The following is a 21,217-nucleotide window of genomic DNA, read 5'->3' on the forward strand; positions in this document are numbered from 1 at the left end:
GCCATATCTTGAGAAGTAAGGTTTTTATTTAACTAAGCAGTACTACCTTGTGAGATATTTTTCTTATAGCTGTCTTTGAGGAGTGATATCCAGAAAGAGAAAAGCTGACAACAGGTTATTAATTATTCATCTGAGGAGTATTCAGCTGCTTCAGTGATAGTGTTTGCAATAGATTTTGGAAATAGATGTGAAAACAGTGTTTCAGGTTTCGTACAAGTTGAACTTCTTGAGGTCTGCCTGGTTAAATTTGGACTGATGGTAGAGGAATGGTGGAGGCTTTATCCTTCCCAGACAGACTGCTTCTGAATGCCCAGGGCAAGAAGCCTGATGGATGCTACAGGCTCTTTTGAAAATGTTTCGAAAGAAAAGATGTGAGAGAAAACATTGAACTTTTAAAGTCATTCACCCTGCTTAGAAAATTCAGCCCAAAAGCTACAAAGTAATGGAGTTACAAGCACTTGAAAGTGAATTATTATGCAGAGTATAAACCAACCTGAAGAAGACATGCTATGCTTTCCTTCCACATAATCTTAAATTGGCAACTTAATTAACTCTTTCCTTTCAGAGCACAGCCTTTGTAGAGTCTGAAGTTTCTGGGTGGATTTTGTAGTAATGATTAATTAATGTCATCCTGCAGCTTTAAGTTGGGGAAGGCTCACTTTTTAGGTGTCTAATATATAAGATTTAATTAAAAGGCTGAGTGCGAGCTAATTTTACTTTGGGGTTTCTGCAAAGTACACCTTACACTGACTGCACTGAATAAGCAAACACTGTTTTTGTAGCAGGCAAGAGATTCATGGGGTAAAATACACTCTCTGCCAAGGAGAGGAAATCTGCCTGTTGAATGAACTAAAAGCTGTCAGAAGTGATCATTAAAGGAATGTTTTGGATGGCATTTTCCTTTTTTTAAGTTTACCTGAACTGCTCTTCTATCCAGCTATCATAGAGAAAAAAGGACAGGCTATAGAGAGTCAGAATTTTAAGCATTTGCAATTAAGAAATGTTTTGCAGGACACTCAATCAATGAGGTCTGTATGATATTTGTAACAAACAAATATTCCTTATATGAAGAACAATTTCAGAATTGTAATCATAAACATTTGTGTCAGTTAAAATTCTTGGAATGTAGGGATGGAATATGCTGGGGCTGATTCCCCACCACTGCCAACCCCAATTAAATATTGGTGGAACTGGTTGGCTTTGATCTCTGACCAAACATTTAACTACAAGCCTTGCAGCCATACATTATCAATGAAGCTTTATCTCTGCTCCAGAGGGTGTGTTCTGAAAGCAAAATGCTGGGTTTTCTCCTCTGAATTACATCTGAGGCTTAGCATAGTAATTGATATTGACTAATTTAACATAACAATAATACTAGATTATAGTTTCTTATTTTAAATAGGGACAAAGTTCCTTACCGTCCTGAAGGCACCTATGGGTTGCTAAACAAACACATTGATTACAGTTCAGAACAGCATATTCAGTTTTACATAATATAAAATTAAATTAAGCAACCTGTGTGGCTATAAGTGCAGTTATAAAATCATTTTATATAACAGGAAGAAAGATTCTGGTACCTAAAGCGAATGTTTGGTTGGATCTGATTTTGGAACGATCTTGTTGTGAATCAGTGTGTGGTATAGTTTTTGTTAAATTTAGGGAAAGTATTTTCTATTTAATTTCTAAGTTCCAGTGAAAATCTGATATCTAGAAGCTAAAATTTAGTCTAAACAGTATCAAAAGTTGTATAGGTGTAAGGGAAGGGAAATGGGTGTGTCATAAGAGCAGCCCAAGTTTGGGATATCAGGGAGAACATACTCAGAGCTGATTTCTAAGCTTTGTTTTACTGTGGGACCAGAAAGCTGTGTTGGAGGAAAACTTCTAATATTCAGAGACTTATCTGGATGACTGTGTGTGAATGCTTGGTCAGCCCTCATCACTCCTAAGTGGAGCAGGGAAGTGTCAGGTCGTGATTTTAATACCAGGACTTTCAGTTTTGCCGTTTAAGTTCAAAGTTTAATTTGAAAGCTTAAAGGTAAAAAAGGTACCAAGTAATTTGATTGTCTCAGGTTTATCAAAAGTTTCATACAATTAATTTTCTTACGTAAGGAACGTTTTGCCTAAATTTTTTAAGAAGATAGAACTTGCAGATCTTAGCAGTGTAGAGAATTCCCTAAGAAATTTTGTATTTTGTGTTAAATTTGCCTCTTCATTTTGAAATAATTATTTGTTGCAAAAATCTTTCTCTGCTGGCAAAGCTAAAATGTCTCCAATTTTTTATGTAGGTTCTTGGAGTAAATATCAAACAGTAATGTGAAGTCATATTTTTCATCGAAAGTAATACCAACATTTTTAAATAAATTGTTAAATAACTAATCAATTTCACATTAAAGCAAGACAATGTCATTTCACATATTTACATTTAAGGGTTGAGCTAACCTGAAAAAGCATAAGCTTTTTGAACTGGAAAAGCTTATATCTTGTCAAAGACCTGGCATTTTTTACCAGTTTTGACTGTTTACATCAAACATGTTGATCTTCAAAAAAAAAAAGATAAATATGCTTTGCAAGCACAAACATCTGCTTTTGTGAATGTGTGTTTAAAAAAAAAACACTGTCTGTCACAGTAGAGAAGGGTCCTAATAAAGGAGAGGGGAACATGACAGGGGAAAGAAGACAGGAAAACTGTAGACCTGCTTTTTGCAGGGGCAGATTGTGCAAAATAATGATTAAAAAGTAATTTTTTTTCTGGAGCTCAAACACTAAGAATTTTATATGGGAGCACTGTGGGGTTTTCCTCCTCAGTCTATAGGTCTGATCATCATCTGAACTGCTTTCAAGGAGTAGGAACCTCCCCGGTACTCAGCCCAAAAGATTCCATCCTGGTACTTGCTCCTGTAGTGCCCCCCTCGGTACCAGACCCCGTTGAGGTTGGAGTGGGCACAGGCGTTGTACCACCAGCCACCCTTGTGGAAGTGGGCACAGTTTCCTGTGGAACAGAAGGACATGGGTGAGCTTCAGCTTTAAGCAGTACAAAAGGAGATTTGCTAAGTGTTTTCATATTGTGGCTTATTCACAGAGGCAGCTTGGAAGTGCTTCATAGCCTGTGGTCGCATCTTGCTGTTCTTGCTAAATTATAAATTCTGGTGTAACAGCAACCATTGCTGGAGGGGGGTTATTGACATGGTCTTTAATGTGACAGCTGAAAATGAAGGAGAGACAAGCAGCCTGCCAGCACTGCTTGTCCATGAGCTAACACCCAAGGAACTTGGGCTATGTGCCGTTTAGAAATACTCCAGCGGAAGCAACGGGAGTTGATACAGCCCCGAGCAGCACACGGGGCCAGGGTTCCATAAAGAGTTGCTTGTAACTTGTGTTTTTACTGTTACAGGCTTATCTAAGAGTTTGCAGGATTTGTCCAGCTTTATGGTTATTGACAGCTGAGGAAAGGCAGTTGAAGTATTGCACTCCCCAAGCTTCCTGTTACTGCAAGGGAAAAACTGGCGGAAATGAGAGGGAGCTTTAAGGAGTGCAAAAACCAAATGATGGGCCCCTTTCTAAAGTATTGCTACACAGCTAAACCTCTGCACACTTGCAGTTCCTTTCATGCTTTTCAGAGGCTTTAGTTCCTGGTGATTCTGAGGCAGCAGCACTACTCAGAGATCACCTGGACAGAGACACTGATTGCAGTCACATGCAAGTGATGAACTAAACAGAAAATTGCTGCAGTGTGTTGTCAGTGAGGGTGACAGATTTCAAATTTCTGACAGGTGTAGGGACTCAAAGGGGGCCCTGCCAATGTGGTTTTATCATCAGTGATTCGAAGCATCACCCAATCGGGTTATTTTACCAGAATTTACACCCTTTTTTTGTCCTATGCTGTATTTTTTGAGGCGGTGTCACTGGTGGAACACACTTAACTCACTTTTCACAGCCACACTGCTTTGCTTACCTGAATACATGTCCCTGTCCCTGTCCAGTGTTGTGAATTGCTTTCCATTGTGCCATATCATGGAGTCTCCGGCATTGCCCTGGTACGTGCCCAGGCGCAGGCGGTAGAATTCGCTCTCGGGCTCCAGGCGGAAGCTGCTGTACTCTGCGTACACCTTCTTGTTGCTCCAGTCCTCCAGCTCAATCAAGAGTCTGTAATTATCCTGATTGGTGAGCATGTAGATGTTTTCCAGTCCCAGCCAGTACTCTCCATCAATGTTCCCAAATCCTTTCTGTGCAAAAGAAGATGGGAAGGTGCTGTTAGCTTAGTTCTCTGTCAACTCATCCAACTCATCTCCACAGCCACAACGCCCTCTTTTCCACAATACCAGCAGTTTCACTCCTGACCTTCTTAGTCCTCTTCTTACTAACCATCCTAGAGGTAGCAGTACCAATAATCCAAGCCTATGTCTTCGTGCTTCTACTGAACCTTTATCTACAAGAAAACATCTAACCCACACAATGGCACACCAAAGACGTTCTTACCACATACTAGACCCCTGCCCCTGGAAAAACACTCATGAGCAGGAGTGTGATAAAGCAGTAGAACTTGGGTACTGAAAGCCTCTAAACTTCTGAATGACTTCAAACCATGCATTTAAGTGCTTTATTTTGCTGCACTGGGACTGCTAAGCTGCATGAGATGCTGCCAGCATCATTAATGGTGGCAAAGCATCTCTGTTCTTGTTGTCCTTCTCTTTTTAAGGTAAAGGGAGGGAGAATAAGGAAACAGAAGCAATATTTCTTGACAAAGCTAAGGGGATTTGTAATAATGGGTGAATAATGGAATTTTAGGTTATAATTCCAGGTTGAAAAAAGTGTTTATGATTGCACAGTCTCAGCGTTCAAGGCAAATAACTTCTTGTTGCTTCTGTATTGCAGCTGGTGGGGTTTTTTTACTGTGAATTTAATCACACTATTCCTCTGTGTTCTTTACAGGATTTATTAGAAATTAAATATAAAGACATATTTTCTCTCAAATCACTACCAGCACAGTAGCTGTGAAGTGAAATTTCCTATCTGCTGTCTGCTTTCCCCAAATAAACCAGTATTGTTAATGTTCGGTGTTGCATTAGGTTCAGAATGTTTGTGATTGCTTTATAAGGCACTCCATAACTGCCTTAAAACACTTTAGAACATTTAACAACACCAAAACCAACCATGGACTGCTTTGAGAAGTAAAGGCTTTGCATAATTATTTGACTGATTATTGAATTGGTCAAATAATTATGCAATTATATGAATAATCAGTTTGTTTGACTGATTATTGAATAATTGTTTTAGTTATTATTGATTTAGGGATTAATATTTGAATCACAAATTTCCAAAAATGCAAGAAGCTAAAATCCTCGTGTTGTGTCCCATATGTAATTATTATTAATAATACTAGTACTATTTTTATTATTACCCTAACAAAATGATTTTCAAATTTCCCATTTAGCATATAATTCCTCCAAAGCAGCATCCTCTTGTCATCCTAGAGATTCTGCCTGCTCGTGCACAATATCACAGCAACACACAGCAAAGTGTTTCCTTTCACCAGCCTGACATCTTTAGGTTTCTAACCTAAATTAGTGGGTGGAAATTACTTCCTTTAATTCATTATTAGAACTGTTTTTAAGTTGAGCCCCCAATCCAGCAAATCTCTTAGTGTGTTCAATTGAATCATTTCACTGGCTGAGTTTGCTTATTCATAAGGGAGACAAATGAAGCTTTACAAATACTCACTGTAGTTCTCAGTGTGTTAACACACTGTAGTTCTCAGTGTGTTAATAAAAATCATGTGTTCAGTTAGAACTTCTTCCCAGCCACTGTCTAGAATAACCTGTCTCCCAGTTGTGTTGTGCATTACAAACCCAGGCTGTCTCAGCCAGGTTGGTTCATACAAAGTTTTTTTTTTAACTGTGCATGAAGGGAAGTAGGACATTCTCACTGAAATGTGTTTGCCTCTAAGGGATGATCACTCTTTTCAATTATCTTTCTTTGCCCACTGATGTTCTGCATTCTAGAATTTACCTTGTAACTGTCCCAGTTCCTGAAAAAGTTGACAGATCCATCTGTCCTCTTCTGGATAACTGCCCATCCTCCAGGGTCCAGGCTGTTCTCACACCAGAGTTGCATTGGCTCGTTGCTGTTTTTGGGTTTGATCATGTAAATCCCACTGTTGGCATGCCCAGCTTCCCTGGCTTGTTGGCAGTCTTTGAATGGACCTTTTGGAAAAGAAATACTGTAAGCCTTCAAGCTTGGCTGTGCAGTGCCCATTGTCCAGGAATATTTTGTAATGGAAAGTCAGGAACTCAGCTAAGGTATAAACCTACTATGGAGAACAGTGCAAAAAGGTACTGTCTGAGATTAATTGTATATATAAATAAACATGTCAATATCCTCGCTCCATGGATTTTGGAACAAAAATTTCATTTTGGTAAATAAATAATGGACTTTGGTTACCAGCAGCTGATTTTTTTTGTCTGCTGTGGCAAAGATTTATACTCCAGCTCTTGATACTGAGAAACAATATGATTTTTTTTTCATTAATTATTTTTTTTCTCTTGTGCAAAAGGCAGACATCAATTTCCTTCATTTTCTGGCACACCAGTTTGAAACTGGTGGAAGTAAAAACCAAAACAAACCCAGGATACCCGACCAACCCTACCTATTTCTGAATATATAAGTAGTTTGAGAGCTACTATAAGAAATATCTACTGCCAGAGTCTACAGACATTGAATTTAGAGAGAATTTTATGCTGCATTATTTTCTGCTGTTATGTACTTAGGCAGTTTGAGGATTAGGATGTCACCTGAGGATAGGACTCTTCTTAAGTTTGCTGTGTTATCCTGGTGAGATGTGTGCAGATGGATGCTGGTGAAGGAAATAAGCAAGCAATGGAGAAGGATTTCTGAGCAGCTAAAAGGACTCATGTATTTGTTCTCAGGGCTGTGGCTGCACAAAATTCCTGTTGCTGTTGTGAATGCTGCTTGAAAGCTCTGTTTTAGTCCATGTGAATGGTGGTTTTACAAATATTACTTAGAGAAGACCATCTGGTGATTCTCTGATGCAGCTTACATGTCTCTGAAAACCTTGCCTAGTTTGCCTTTCAGTTTTTGGTAATGTTTTTATTTTCTGCTTTTAAGAAAAAAAATTTGTTTGTGTGTCATTACTTCAGTTGGTTTCAAGAAACTGGTAATTTACTAATGAAAAGCAAAGTGTGTTCTGATGACTAGTTAGTGGTGGATGCCCTAAATGTATTTGAAAACTCATTTATCTGAAAATAAATTAGCTACAGCTTTCCTCTCCTTCTAGAGGGTTTATTTTCTCAAATCTCCTTGGAAATTCAGAGAGAACCCATCAGTCACAGAAACAGCTCATGTGCAAAGCAGCATAGAATAAATTTGTTGAGGTTATTCTTTAATCAAAAGTAGAGGCTGAGGGAAAGGGACTTCACTACAGATTAAGCTTATGTGACAAAAGCAAGCTGAAAATTGCACTTCTCTTAGATTTTCAGGTAGTAATTGTCAGTTGGACAAGTATGTAATTAGCAAGAAATCTGTAAAGCATAATTAGAGTGCATGAAGCTTGTGTGTCTAATGAGGAGTACTCAGAGCTTGCGGCTGTGACAGGAATGTCACAGACACTGAGCCATTGCTATAAGTATTGCTGCACTGTCAGGATTGGGATGGCTTTGTCATTTTTCCAGTGCAAGCAGTGGCACCTCAGGAAATAAATCCTGTAGCTTTGGTATACAAGTGCTTTTATCCCCTCTTGTTCACAATTAAAATTCCCAGAGTTTGTCCAGGAAATAGATAATTTCCTGGACTAAGCTGGGTCTCATCCCCATCCCTTGATCTCTCTGAAGTAAATTGGGGTGCTCTGTAACTGAACAGGGATGTTGTTCCAGAAGTATTTTTGTAAAACAGTCACTGCTTTAGGAACAGTATAAACAAATAAACCTTATCTTTTGTAATGTTGATTGAACACTAAGAATGGCTTAATTAGATCTGCTGTTATCTGGGTGTCATCCCACATGATTATTGTTGAAGGAGGACTTGAGCATTTGTTTTTTTCCATGAGAGACCCAGGGAGATGTTTGGGGTCATTTTAAGCAGTTTTTAGGGCAGACAGAATTGTACCAGTCTGTTTATGTAGTTTTTGGATCACTTCTGGAGTTCAGCTGGCTTTAAGTTCTCAGGATGCAACTCATCTGCTTTGATGCTCAGCTTTGTCTGCATGTATTAACATAAATTAATGTTGTGGTAGAGGTAAGAGACTTCTGCTCTGAATTTAAGGAATTCTAACATATCCCATAATTTTTGGTGTATAGCTTTGAATCTTTTTACTGAATTAAATTCTTTGTTAGGTATAATTATTTCATGTTCACGTTATAAGAACTGATCTTGTTCAGGAAATGCTGAGGTTTGTGAGAGATTCTCCACAGTGCTGGTGGAGGTCTGATTGATGAAAAAAGCATAATTTTCAGTTTATAATCTTACAGGTTTTATAGTTGATATAAGGACTAAGTATCTCATGCACATCTAGTCTTTTGTAACAGTCTGTGTACATAAGTCATTGAGACAGTGATAAGTCAGAAATACTCTGAGAAGATGATCTGTTAAATATTTCACTTCCAAAATTGTGGCTTAGCTGTATGATTTAGTGCAGATCATATTCCCTGCTAACTTAAAAGAAGTAGAGAAGGGAAGAGATTAAATATTTTAAGTTGAAAGCTTGATAACTTGATGGCTGAATCCCATTTTGAGATGCCAAATGTTATCTTATCAGATGATACAGAACTTGTATAAGCTTCATGGAGAGGATTTTGGGGGCATTAGTAGAGGAAAAGTCCAAATAAAATTGGACACATTTAAAAAAAAGAAGGTATATTGTTAATCAAGAGGTATTAGAAATTATTATATGGGGCAGTGTCTAATTTTCAAGTACTCAACTAACTTGAAACTACTTTTTGCAAAAATAGTGGCAGTAATTTTGGGGGTCACTGGTTATTATTCCAAATATTAAAGGAATTGTGACAACTACAGTTCACAGGTATGTCCACATCCAGGCTCATAATCCTGTCTGTGACCACGTTAACCTTCCTCCAGGAAGGTTAGAGCAATTTTTGTACAAAATAACCACTGTACTCAGAGAACAGAACTTCATCCCTTTGTTCCCCATATATTTTGCAATTTACTCTCCACTCACAAGAATCAGATGCACACTGACTTTCTGACCCATCTGCTGCATGCAAGTATTTGTCAGGAGGTGCAGGTATTTATTCTGACATCAGTCTTTGCCTGGCCTATTTCTAGTTGGGACTGCCTGGTTTTCATTGGTCTTTTTTGACATCTTTATACGTTCTAAAAAATCTGTATCTTTTAACCCTAATGATGTTTCTCTATGACATAGTTTTGATTCTGTGAACCATGGAATCTGTTTACCTTAATTTTAAAAATCAGGGATAGTAACTGGGCATTGTGTTGGAATGTCCAAATTTTGGTTGTGATAACTGATGCTCTACCAGCTGTAGCAATTCTCAACCCTCCCTTTCCCAAGCACTGCAAGAAACACTTAAACTTCCAACTCAAGAATCTAGTTTTAAAGGAAGGTGAATAATGTTACAATAAGTGTCCTAAAATTTCTTTGTGTTTTCTTCCAAAAATGGATTCAAACTCTCAACTTCTTGGGGTGGAGGGGTCAGTGAACACCAGGGTAGATAATTCAGAGGATAATACTTAGTGCTGTTGCCTCTTTTTGTATGTGCAGCAGGCGTGAATTGTGAAAAAGATGTGTTGAGAGCAGAACCTGGAAGGGAGGCTTTGCTGGGAAGCAGGATGTCGTGCCTTTTTTTAGAATTATACTTGTGCTGTCTGACCAGACATGAACACAGTGCTTTGATATGAACTGTTTCCTTTCTGTCATGATGTGCCACTGAAATTCACATGACATCTGGCATTTTGCTTGGGCTCATGCCTGAATTTTCTGCAGACCTTGAATAAAAATAGTTGTTCTTTACATCAGCAGCTGGTTGGGTGTAATGCTGCAGAACAGTCACAAATGAATGTTTGGCTTCATCTTAGGAACCAAGTTCAACTTTCAGCTGTGACTAAAGGCAATTTGAAAGAAACAAAAACAAAACAGCCACCTAAACCCAAAACCCCCCACCAAACCCTTTTGCTGTGCTAACAGAAGCCAAGAGCAAGCACTCAAAAAGAAGTCTGAGAAAAAATTGTTTTTCTGAATCCTTGAATTTTTTTTAAATAGCAGTTCTGTCAAAATTTCAATAAAGGGAGAAATGTGATAGAGTTCAGGGCAGCTCAGAGGTAGTTAAATGACTTGTCACTTATTTTGATTCCTAGTGATACATGAATTTATCTAATGACCTAAAGAGTGTGAACATGTGAAGATGTGATACAGTCTCCTGAATGCATTTTCATAATATTTATGGTTTTAGTTTAACTTGCCATCCCCCACTGACAACAGGTTACTGGGAGTGTAGTTACTGATTTTATATTTTCAAGCTGAGTGCCTCTAATTGGATCCAGCCTCAATTCAATTATCCTTTCAAACTTACCACTCTTGAATATTTCAGCTAAACACTTAGAGACTCATTGCAGGACTATGTCGGTGGATTTAGATGTTCATTTTAAAGTAGGTCAGAACAGAAGGATGAAAATTCTTCTAATAGAATAAAGGACAAAAACTTGAAATTATATAATTTGTTTATGATAAATTAGTTCCTCTTATTCAGTGTTGCCAACTACTGTAACATGTAGATGGCAAGCATCATCAAAGAAATGGGTAAATATTAGAAAGTTTATGCTAATACTGAATTTTCATATTTTCATAACTCAAATCCAGCAGAGAGAAACCCCAACACTTTGTGACTTGAAGGTGAGTATTGTTCAGATTGAATTTCTGAGTATTGGCCTTTTCAACAAATTCATCTTAGGGAGGTTTAGGCCATTTGGGAAACTAAAGCTTTCCCTGGGAGGTAGAAGGGGGAGAGAAAATCAGGAGCAAGAGCAAGCTGTACCAGTACTTTAAATTCTTCCTTCTATTTCTATGGTCAGGTGCTGGAACCCTGGTTTACTGAGAATTTGAGACTTTCTGAGCTGACAGGCACTGACCCCCAAGAGAGCACTGCATTTGACCTGAGGCCGTGGAGAAGGCTTCCAAAATGGAATGGTAGAACTGGGATGGTGGGTGTGGAGTTGGAATAGAAGTGTGTAATATCGCATGTCTATAAAGCAAGATGGAGGTTTTAGGACAGAGGCTGGTCCTTCCTCTTCACCTTCTTCTCCATGGGTTTGGGTGGTTTTGTGTAATTGGATAAAAAAGTCCACATTGTGGGCCACGGGTGTTTGGTTATTGGGTTAAAAGTAAAAATAATTTAGGTGTCATTTCTTCATTGGACAGTTGATCCTTAAAAAGCCTTGTAGAGGGAGAAACACAGCTCCATTTTTCGTTTGTTAGAGTGAAGTGCTGCAGAACTCACACTTAATAATAGAATATAGATAAGAACTGATAGTAAAAGCAGGGCAACCCTGACAATGGGGGAGATGATGAGGAGGACTCAATCTTATCAGAAGGCTAATTAATTACTTTATTACATTATATAACACTATATTACACTGAATCTGCCAAGCACCCAACTCAACTGCAGTCAACTGCCCAGAATCTTGTGACTGTCAGCCAACAGTCCCCACACACACACATGGATTCAATTGCTCAATGAATCAAAACACCATCACCAGAATCCAATTACCAATTCCCTTCAGGTAAACAACCTTCCGCAATGCATTCCGCTTGTGAACAACAAGAGGAGCAGCAATTGAGATAAGAATTGTTTTTTCTCTCTCTGAGGTTCAGAGAATGTAAATCCCAGAAAATATCCTTGGGAAGTTGTGCCTTTTCTCTGTGAAGAGAAATACGGCTACAAGAACTAATTAACATCTGAGTCCAAACAAGAAATACCGTCTCGCGCTTTTAATCCCTACCATGGCAAAAAAGAAGCAAAGATTCAGCAGTGATGACAGTTTCCCTCAGAAGTGGAGAGATCTCAGGTTAGATAAATAGTGACAGGTAACTCACCCTCGTTAATCAGAGCCAGAGGTGGCACTCTGAAAGGACTCTTTGTGGGAGAAGTGGCGGGGTCGGGCGGTGGCCGTACATCTCTGTCCCGGGGGTAGCCCGGGTCTCGCTGGATCTCGTTGCCTCCCAGCAGGACAGGAGTGTAGGGCTGGCTGTTGGGGATGTGCTGGGGCACCACCTGCACCAGGGGCGGGGACCCGTGGGGGTCCTGGCGCGAGAAGATCCTCAGGCACTGCTCCTCCAGCAGCGAGATTGTCACAGACTGGTTGTTTACCAGGTCGGTTAGCGCCGCATATTTTACTTCCAGCTCTTTGTATTTTGTTGCCATCTTCAGCATTTCTGTGGTAACATTAAGGACTTTGTTTTCCAGCTGGGAAAGCTCAAGCGAGTTGTCGCGCTTGCGAATGATCTCGTGCAGGAGTTGCATGTACAGTTGGGTCACACGAGAGTTCATGTTCCGACTTTCTTTCCTCAGTAGTTTGACTTCGTTCACGATGTTTCCGTCCACATCCACCACCAGCTGCAAAATGTCGATCTCCCGCTTCTGCTTGGACAGCACATCCTTCAGGTTCTCGATGTCCATCCTGGTGACTTCATCTTTCCTGTTCCCGGTGCCCGGGCCGTTCGTGTTCACGCAGATTGGCCCTGTGATTTTTTGTTCTGGGACCAGGAAGGTGTAACCACATTTCTTCCCTTCCTCTGCCCCGTCTGCTGAGCGAGGCTGCCTCTGCTGGGGCGTCTTACTCGGCGTGGACTGTTCCGTACAGCGCCCGATAGACAGCAGCAGGAACAGCAGGACACCCAAAGTCCACTTCAGGATCTTCATTGTAGAGCAGGTGTGATCACTGTCAGGAGCCTGTTGAACAGATAAAAGATAAAGTCATAAACCAGAGGAGTAACTAAAGCTCCTGGACTTTTAAACTGCCTCAACTGTTGGGTTTGCCGTGCTTGCATTTATGTAGCCAAGCCTTTGGCATCTCTTCCTTGGAGTTAGATTCCATTAGATTGGCTGGCTGTTTTGAGCAGGAAGCACTAGAATTAAGGTACAGGATTTAGTAAAGGAGTTGTTGCAATGGGTAGCTTTTCAGAAACGTTGCTGTGCTTAGATCCTCTGTTACACTCTGTTATCAGATTGCTCTGATCTGTGCTCACTGCAATTACCTGCACAAGGTTATGGAGCATGGAGTGCTTAGGAAATACCTTCCTGGAAGGGAAGGAGGGAGATGAAATGATTTATATAAATGTTGGAATTTGGATTATAAAAGCTTTTCTGCTCCCCCTTTAGCTTTATATATAGATATATATGTATAATTTGTTAAATACTATATACATACTGATTCATATATACACCCATTTTTCAAGTTTATATATACAGAGTTTTAGTAGACTTGAAAAACACATCTTTAAGACTATTTTTGGACATAAGTGTTAGGCAGGAGATTAGATATTGTTGCAAACATCAAAAATTACTTATTCAAGTGACTTTGAATTTGTAAAGAAAGCTTAGAAGACAGCATATGTGTCCTTATTTAGTTGCCTTGAGATGAACATCTAGAATTCTTGTCGCACTATTTTTGTATCTCCAAGAACATCTTTATCCAAATAATGCTGAAGTATCAGGTATGTTGTCATTATAAATACCATACTGAAGTATTTCATTCCTCTTTTAAAGAAAACTAGGAATTTCTTTTAACTCTAAAGATTTAAAGTGCAATGATAAAGATCTAGGAATGTTTTTTGAGACCTGTTTTTTTGCTTTAAATATACTTAAACAAAGGTAGCACTTAAATAAAGAAAAAACCTTCATTTTTTATGGTTTGTTTGCTTTGTGAAGCAGATCACTCTTATTATCTCAGCTGTTGATCTGTCTTTCCTTTCCAGCCTCCTTTTGCCAGCCTTTGGATAGCTTTTCTACAGTGGTCTTTGGATAATTACAAAGAGTAATACAGTAAGAGCAGGCAAAGTTAATTATCCTTCTGTTCCTGCTGGGTCCAAGTTGAAGTGCATTTGGTAATCCTGACACAGTGATCCCAGAGGAGAAACAGAGCTCTGCTGCTTCCTTTACATTCACATTACAAATGATAAGGTGACTTTTGGGTCGAGTCCCTTTTCCCAGTTCTGTTACTGGCTTTAATATTATTGTAACAAATGGTGTCTGCTCAGGCACAGGAAACCTGTCGAGTCTTTGTTTTTTGGCTTCACTAAGAGCAGTGATTACAAGCTTTAAACCAAGATGTACATGCAATTAGGAGTTAGAGCTAGGAATTCTGCTTAAATGTTTAATAAATTTTTGTTTGTCTGATGGTTGTGTTGCAAGCCCAGCTCCTGGAAGGGGAAGAAAACATATTTAACACATACTAAAAATCCTTTCTTACCCTGCATAAATGGAGGGAGCACCATAAGTTTGAGGAGTTTATTTTAAAATACTTAACTTAGTTTGCAGGAATAGGTATTTTTGTGTCTACTATCAAAACCAAAACTTAATAATTTTGTAAATATTTCTCTGCTGAAACTGTAACTTCTGTTTAAAGAAAAAAAGTTAGGAAAAAGTATCACTTTTCTCCAGAGCTGGTTGTGTGTTTTTCTTTGGTAATTTCAGACATTTAAAATATTAATCACTTGTACAGTGCTCAGATTTGGTAGTTCATTAGGTTAAATGTTCACATGCATCATGGGAAGCGCATGGGAAACTGGTCTGTGTGTGGTTTTTAATTTGACAAAGATGAGCTGAATTAATTGTCTGAAGTTTAAAACCTCTTTGCATCTCCTAACTCATTTTTTTATACTTTTGCATTTACTATTTGCAGATTGAGGGAAAGAGACTTCATGGCATTTGTTGAGGATGAAGCCATAGTACAAGTCCAGTATTTTGCTGTTTTCACAGGGTGTAATAGGTACTTCATAGTCCAAGAAAATGAATTACTTTTTACTTCTTGGGAGCTTTTAAAGACCCTACAGAGTTATTGAAATAATGAATGGCTGGGGATTTTTCCCCACAGCAGCAGCACATTTTCCCCTGGAAATACATAGAACTTAAATTAATCTTTCAAAACAAATCACTTTGCAACACAGTCCACATTCTAGTCATGTATTCTGCTGCAGTCTGCTTTCTGCATTTCTTTTAATATTAAATGTGTTCATTTTGAACTTTTACCCTTAGGTATTAAAGTTTCAAGCTCTGTGTCTATACATGTGCTGTCAGACTATTAAATTAATTAAAGGGTCGAATACAGCATAGCCAAATCCAGCAGCTGCATAAGACTATGCCCTAGAATTTGAAATTCAGAAATATCTTGTAGTAAACTGAGACATTCAGATAAGCAGGGATGAATTCCTTCTGAGAATCTACCTGGTAGGGAATGTGTATGCTTCCATGGAAATGCTGATGTTGAAAAAATTAGGTGTTTTAAAATATTGCTTGTCAAATTTGAGCAGCTTAATGCCTAACTTGTTATACAATAATAGGCTCTGAGCAAGATATTTACCTGGAGTTTTAATCAGCTTAGAAGGAAATGAAAATACTGTTTCAGAAATTTCCTGATGTTCTGGGCAAGCAGCTTAAAAAAATAGGAGCTGTTTATCCAAAGTGTCCCAGAATGATAGCCTAATATGCGAGACCCAAATGACAAATTAAAATTAGAGTTGGGAAATAGGTTTAGAGTTTTTAGACCAGACACATTTTGTGCTGGGTTCCCAGGTTTAGGTGTTTAGGTAGTGGCAGAACTGTTAGCTGATCCCCGAGGTTCAGGGATCAGCTCAGGCAGAGCCAGTCTCCCACCCTCCCTGCAGGTTTGGAGTCACCTCTGCTGAGTGGGGCTGCTGGTGCAGACCTTGGAAGTGCAGCAAGTATCTTGTGATTACAGATACCATTGCTTTGAAATATGTTGTCTAACTCTTTATTAAGTGTCATGGTTTTTAGATTAGAGCAAACTGTCATTTCAGCTGGTTCTGTCGTGTTTCTGTGCCACCCAGTTTCGGGCCTCAGATTTCTGTAGAAGTTTCATTATGTATGTTCTGGCCTGCTGATGTTTTATAGCTTCTGCAGAAGAAAATGTGCAGTTATTCACAGCAATACAAGCTTCTTCATCAGCTTGTCAGAAACACTCAGAGCTGTAGACAGGGCTTCAATACTATTTTAAATTTAATGCCATTTCTTCTGATTTCTTTCTTTTTCCACAGTGATCCCTGTGCAAAAAAAAAAAAAAAAAAAACCACTTGCTTTCAAAATTAGTTTTTGATTTATTACTTTAAAAAGTGTTTAAAGGTCCAAAATTCCAATTTAAAAGAGCAAAACAAGTCAGTAACTTCTGTTTTTAACTGCTGTAACACAGACTGTGTTACCCCCCCTAGAAATATTGTAATCACAAGTACAGAGTTGCATGGATCAGGATGTGGGGAAGCTGGTATATATTTGGCATTTTTTAGCTTTCTGCACAACAAACTATTTGTTCTTTGTTGTACTGCTGTGAGTCATGTTCAGCAGGATGTAAAATTTGGAAACCCACAACACAAATTGGAATCTGTTCTTCCAGAGCTGACAAGGCTCGTTCTCCCTGGGCAGTGTAGGGTGATATGGGTGAATATAACAAAGCTGTTGCAGATAAATGAGAATACAGGGTTCCTTTCATATGAAAAATGCAGTATCAGTACTTATCTTTATTCCAAATATTTATGAAGAGATTATGGTCAAGTGATAAATGCCAGCAGTGCCCTATTACTTGTGACAGGAAGAGAAACAGACCGGGTTCTTGAAGAAGGTAAATTGCAATGCTGAGACTAAAGATGCTCTGCCCACGATACCAGCTAATCAGGGAGCTCAGTTATTGATGTTACACAGGCTTCATTTTCTGTTGAACTTTGCCTTAGCAGCTGAAATCAATAAACCCAGCTGTGTTCCCCTATGTCTGCACAGGCTAAGTGAGGATTTTTGTAGATTTTTTTAGCTTAAAACTGGGTCCATGACATTAGAAGTAATACTAAGGTGGGGAAACCCCTCTTCTTATAGGAGAAATGTTCTCAAGGATTTCAGTATATCTCTGTATTTAAGTTACTTCTCCCTATATAAACAAGTGTTTTTCCCTCTGCCTCTGCTGAAATAACAGGATTACTTACAATTGTATTGACTGGGATCCAGGAATAATATGTTCTTGGGTTTTGTTCATCAGATATGTGATGTATTGAGTCACATAATTCTGTTTCAGAGATTGCCATCAATCTGATTCCTTTTAGGAAATGCAATCTAAAAATCTTCAAGGGGTTTTGAGGTTGTCATTGAAAACGTGTCCCTTTTAAAAATGATAACTTCTTAGAAATTCTCTGCAGGAGAGATTTGTTAATCTTGTCACAGTAGATATTCTGAAAGCACTGCAAAATTTCATGGCATTTCCAGATTTTTTTGTGAAGTTTTTTAGCATGAGGGTTCCTTTGCATTTGTTGGCAGCCACTGTGTGTGCTTGCATTTTTTGAACAGGCAGGTACAATGCAGTTTTGCATTTTGTTGGAAATGTGTAATTTTGGGGCTCTGCTTAGAACAGATACTGAAGATATTAAGCATCCAGTTATGCTTGCTGTAGGAAATTGTACTTCATTCATTGGTGTATAAATTTTAAGGACCAAACCAATAGGGCACTTTGCAAAAAACAAAGCCCAATAAAACAATAACTAAAACTCGACAGAGTCATGTAATTACTGCTAAAGTTTAAATGTTCAGAATTTCCATTCTTTTTAGTGAGTTCCTTTAAAACTTCAAATAGTATATTTTTTTCACTGTACTTCAGATCATTCTTTTGGCAGCAACTTAATATTAGTATTGCATTATTTGTTTTAAAACAAACATTTCAAAATTTGAACTCTAAAGCTGGAAGGCAGCAAAGGAGAGAGAGTTAAACCCTTGTATACAGCCAGTTTATTGCTTTAAAATTATTGACTCAGCTGTTTTCATTTGTGGAAAGTTTAGGAATTGTTCTAAGCAGTGTAAATCAAGCCCTTGGCTGATGATGAATGAATGGAGCCTGGTGTCCAAAGCACATTATGTGCTTCAAAGGGGGGTTGTGTTGTTGTTTAGGATATTTTCTCCTCCTTATGTAAATCAGCACAAAAGGATAGTAAGGAAGAGGGCTCAAGAATTTGGAAAAGATCCATCTTGCTTGTTCATCAAGGCTGCTTCAGACCTTTTTCCTCTGGTAGCTACTAAATCTTAATTAAGTTTGTCTTCTGTAACACTTTGTCTGTCCTTTTAGCATCAGCCCCTTCATTCTCTCTTACCGTATTAGGCAGCTCGGAGTTTGTAAATGCAAATACATCACTGAAGTTCATTTGCATTGTTCTGTATTATTTACTGTATTTTAATTTCCAAGTCAGCATGAAGAAAGTTTTCTATGCTTTTCCTATGTATAAGCAAGTATTTTTTGGGTTTCATCTGTACTTTTGTCTTCTGTTTGTAAACAACTTTCTTGTTTTAATCATCGATTAGCAGCAGCATTCTTCTCCCTTTCTTCCACTAGTGAACTGTAAAAAACCCCTCAATTTTCCACTTAATGTAGTGTTGCTTAGTACGCTACATTTCATGTTTATGAAATGGATCTTTATTTAGAAACAAACTGCAGTTCAATTGAGGTACAAAAAAGGAAGGTATTGGTGCCTGTTGCAGCAATGTCTTTGGATTTTCAGCTGCACAATTGATTGTGCTACAAACTCGATTATGTTCTGAATCAGTGTTTGACGCTGGTTTCTTGGTTGGCTCTAGGCTCAGCAACTTCAGCTTCTCAGAAGTGCCATAAATAAAAACATACTTGAAACGATATACAATGATTGCTACTTACAGATGTGCATTGATTTGCTTGGGACTTTTCACAGTGGTTTTATTGAGGTATCCATTTTCTAGTTCTAGTAATGCTAGGTCTATGCTCTGGTGTTGGGTGAAATCCAGCTGCCCTGAAATCGATAGGATTTTTGGCTTTTGCCTTCTGGTAGGAGCAGAATTTCACATGAGTATGTTCACAGTACCCAAATTACATGCTTAGCAAAGAGTCTGGTAGTGCTAATTTTCTGTAACTGTAGATAACAATACAGCTAAACAACCGAAACTTGTTCATCCCTACAACTGGAACAAGTTAGTCTGTGCTCTTATGCAGTGCCTTTTTTAATTCTTTCCAAAGTCTACCAAATGCCACAAAAATGACTCTTAATGTTAGTTGTCAAATGTTTCTCAGGCTGAGAGGGATTTGTTTCTTCCCAATTGTATGTTGACGGAGATGCATGTAGCATTCAGAAATAGCTCAAAATTAAATTTGTAAGTAAGAATAACTTTAAAACTTACCAAGAAATAAAGTCTTCCAGCTGGTTTGCTTCTGTGGCAGATGGAAAATCCAGAGGCCAAATTGCTTTTGCTTCCTATATTACCCGATGGTGTGGAGTGTTAATCTGCAGCTGGAGCTGAAAACTGCTTTTGTCTTTCTCTGTTAGATCCAAGCTGTATTGAGGAATTGGGTTTCTCCATACGATAACCAAGCTAACTAATCAGTTTTAAAAAAAGAAAAAAAAAAGTAATGCTCCAATATGCGTTATTCCAGGAGAGAGAGAGAGATGTTTTTTGAAACTGCAGTGTTTAATTCTCACATGCAGAAGTGCTCTAACCAGCTACAGCTGACCCAGATTCCATATACATCACTTTTGGACAGTGTTTTTTTAAACAAACACACACTCGGCTCAGCCGTTCAGCCCACCTATGATGTCACCGCGAGCACTCGGAGAGCAGAAGAAACTCCTCCTTCGGATTTCCTATCCATACCCTCCAGAAAAGGAGGGGGTAGGGAGGCTGAGAAGTTAGGAACAAGGAAAGATTGTTTGCCAGTAGAAGGGAGGTACCATATGGCAACGGACTGTGCAAGAGTTCAGCAAGCAATTACAAATCAAACATTTTTACTATGCTGCCTAAAGATGCCTTTCAAGTTATTACAGTACTGGGCTTCATTTAGAAGAAAGATTCTTTCAGGCTGATAAAACTCAATTTGTGTTGCTGGGAATAAAAGGGGCAGCCTGGCTGGATACAACAGGAAAAATGAAGCATTTGTAGTCTAGAAGAATGTTCAACAGAATGTCGCATTCTTGACGTTCACTTAATAAGAAACAGTTCCAGTTGTTAAAGGCATGAATTCTCCAATACATGTGGAAAACGTTAAAACTCTGTGTGTGATGGTTTTGGGTAGGTATCAGAATATTTGATAACATCTGACTGGTGTTAGAAGTAGCAAAAGCCACAGAGATTATGCTCTACAAGAAATACAGGATCTGGGATTGGTCCATGCTCAGCCAGCACGTGAGTGCATTTAATTTGCTGCCATTGATCTTTCTGGTTTCTTCACAATGGCAGTGCCAATTACATTTGAAAGCTTGGATGCTTTCAAAATTATTTTAGATTTCATAGAAATGCATCCAAGAGGTTTGGAGAACTGCTCTTTACAGAAGACTTAGAAGGCTAAAAGAAAAGATCTGTACAGTCATTCAGAGGTAATTCTACAAATACAGTGGTTTATAAAATCCTGCATAAGAGTGCAGGTGCCTGTTACAGGGAATTTCCTTAAATATAGTTAATAAGTATGATTTACTTCCTTCTGTGGAAGATTGAGTGGGTTTGGAATTTTTAAGGCTTGTTGGGACATGGGTTAGTAAATTCAGATTCAGGACAGCTTATGCACTTTAGCTAGCATGGCAATTAAATGCCACTACCTGATGTTTCTGATCATCCTTTCTGTTTTTTAGAAAACTGTTTCTAGCAGAACAGAAAATTGAGAGATTTAGTAGTATATCAGGTCATGTATAATACCTTTTTATTCACTTTTTTATGTGTCACCTTTCAACCACAAGTATTTTAATTTGTTTCTGTGTGCGCACACACACACGTGTGTGTGTGTGTGTGAGCGTGTGTTGGTTTTGGAGGGATGCCCAGAGTTTCCCAGCTCACATTTGAGGACTGTACTGGTTAGGTGCTATACAAACACAACTGCTGTTCTTGTGAGGTTGTATTAATAGTCTTCCACCTGTAAAGCCAAAGTCCTTGTTATGATTTTGGTTGTACAAGGCTGAGAGGTGAAGTAAAATATAATTTAAAAATTTCCCTGTTACTGAAACAAGTTTCTTAAG

The 21,217-nt window shown here is 38.5% G+C and overlaps 2 protein-coding genes across 7 annotated transcripts in view; one reads left to right on the forward strand and one right to left on the reverse strand.

Moving 5' to 3' along the window:
* RALGPS2 (Ral GEF with PH domain and SH3 binding motif 2) overlaps positions 1–21,217 on the forward strand; it is a 114,913-nt gene that overhangs the window by 55,972 nt on the left and 37,724 nt on the right. The window lies entirely within an intron of this gene.
* On the reverse strand, positions 9–20,043 carry ANGPTL1 (angiopoietin like 1). Its single transcript, XM_059854623.1, has 5 exons — positions 19,395–20,043; positions 12,077–12,932; positions 6,007–6,200; positions 3,953–4,223; positions 9–2,989 (listed from the first exon to the last, which is right to left on the reverse strand). Exons 2-5 carry the CDS (start codon positions 12,900–12,902, stop codon positions 2,802–2,804), a joined length of 1,479 nt encoding a protein of 492 aa, XP_059710606.1. The 5' UTR covers positions 12,903–12,932; positions 19,395–20,043; the 3' UTR covers positions 9–2,801.

This window comes from Haemorhous mexicanus, chromosome 9, assembly GCF_027477595.1.
Source record: "Haemorhous mexicanus isolate bHaeMex1 chromosome 9, bHaeMex1.pri, whole genome shotgun sequence".
NCBI classification, from domain to species: domain Eukaryota; kingdom Metazoa; phylum Chordata; class Aves; order Passeriformes; family Fringillidae; genus Haemorhous; species Haemorhous mexicanus.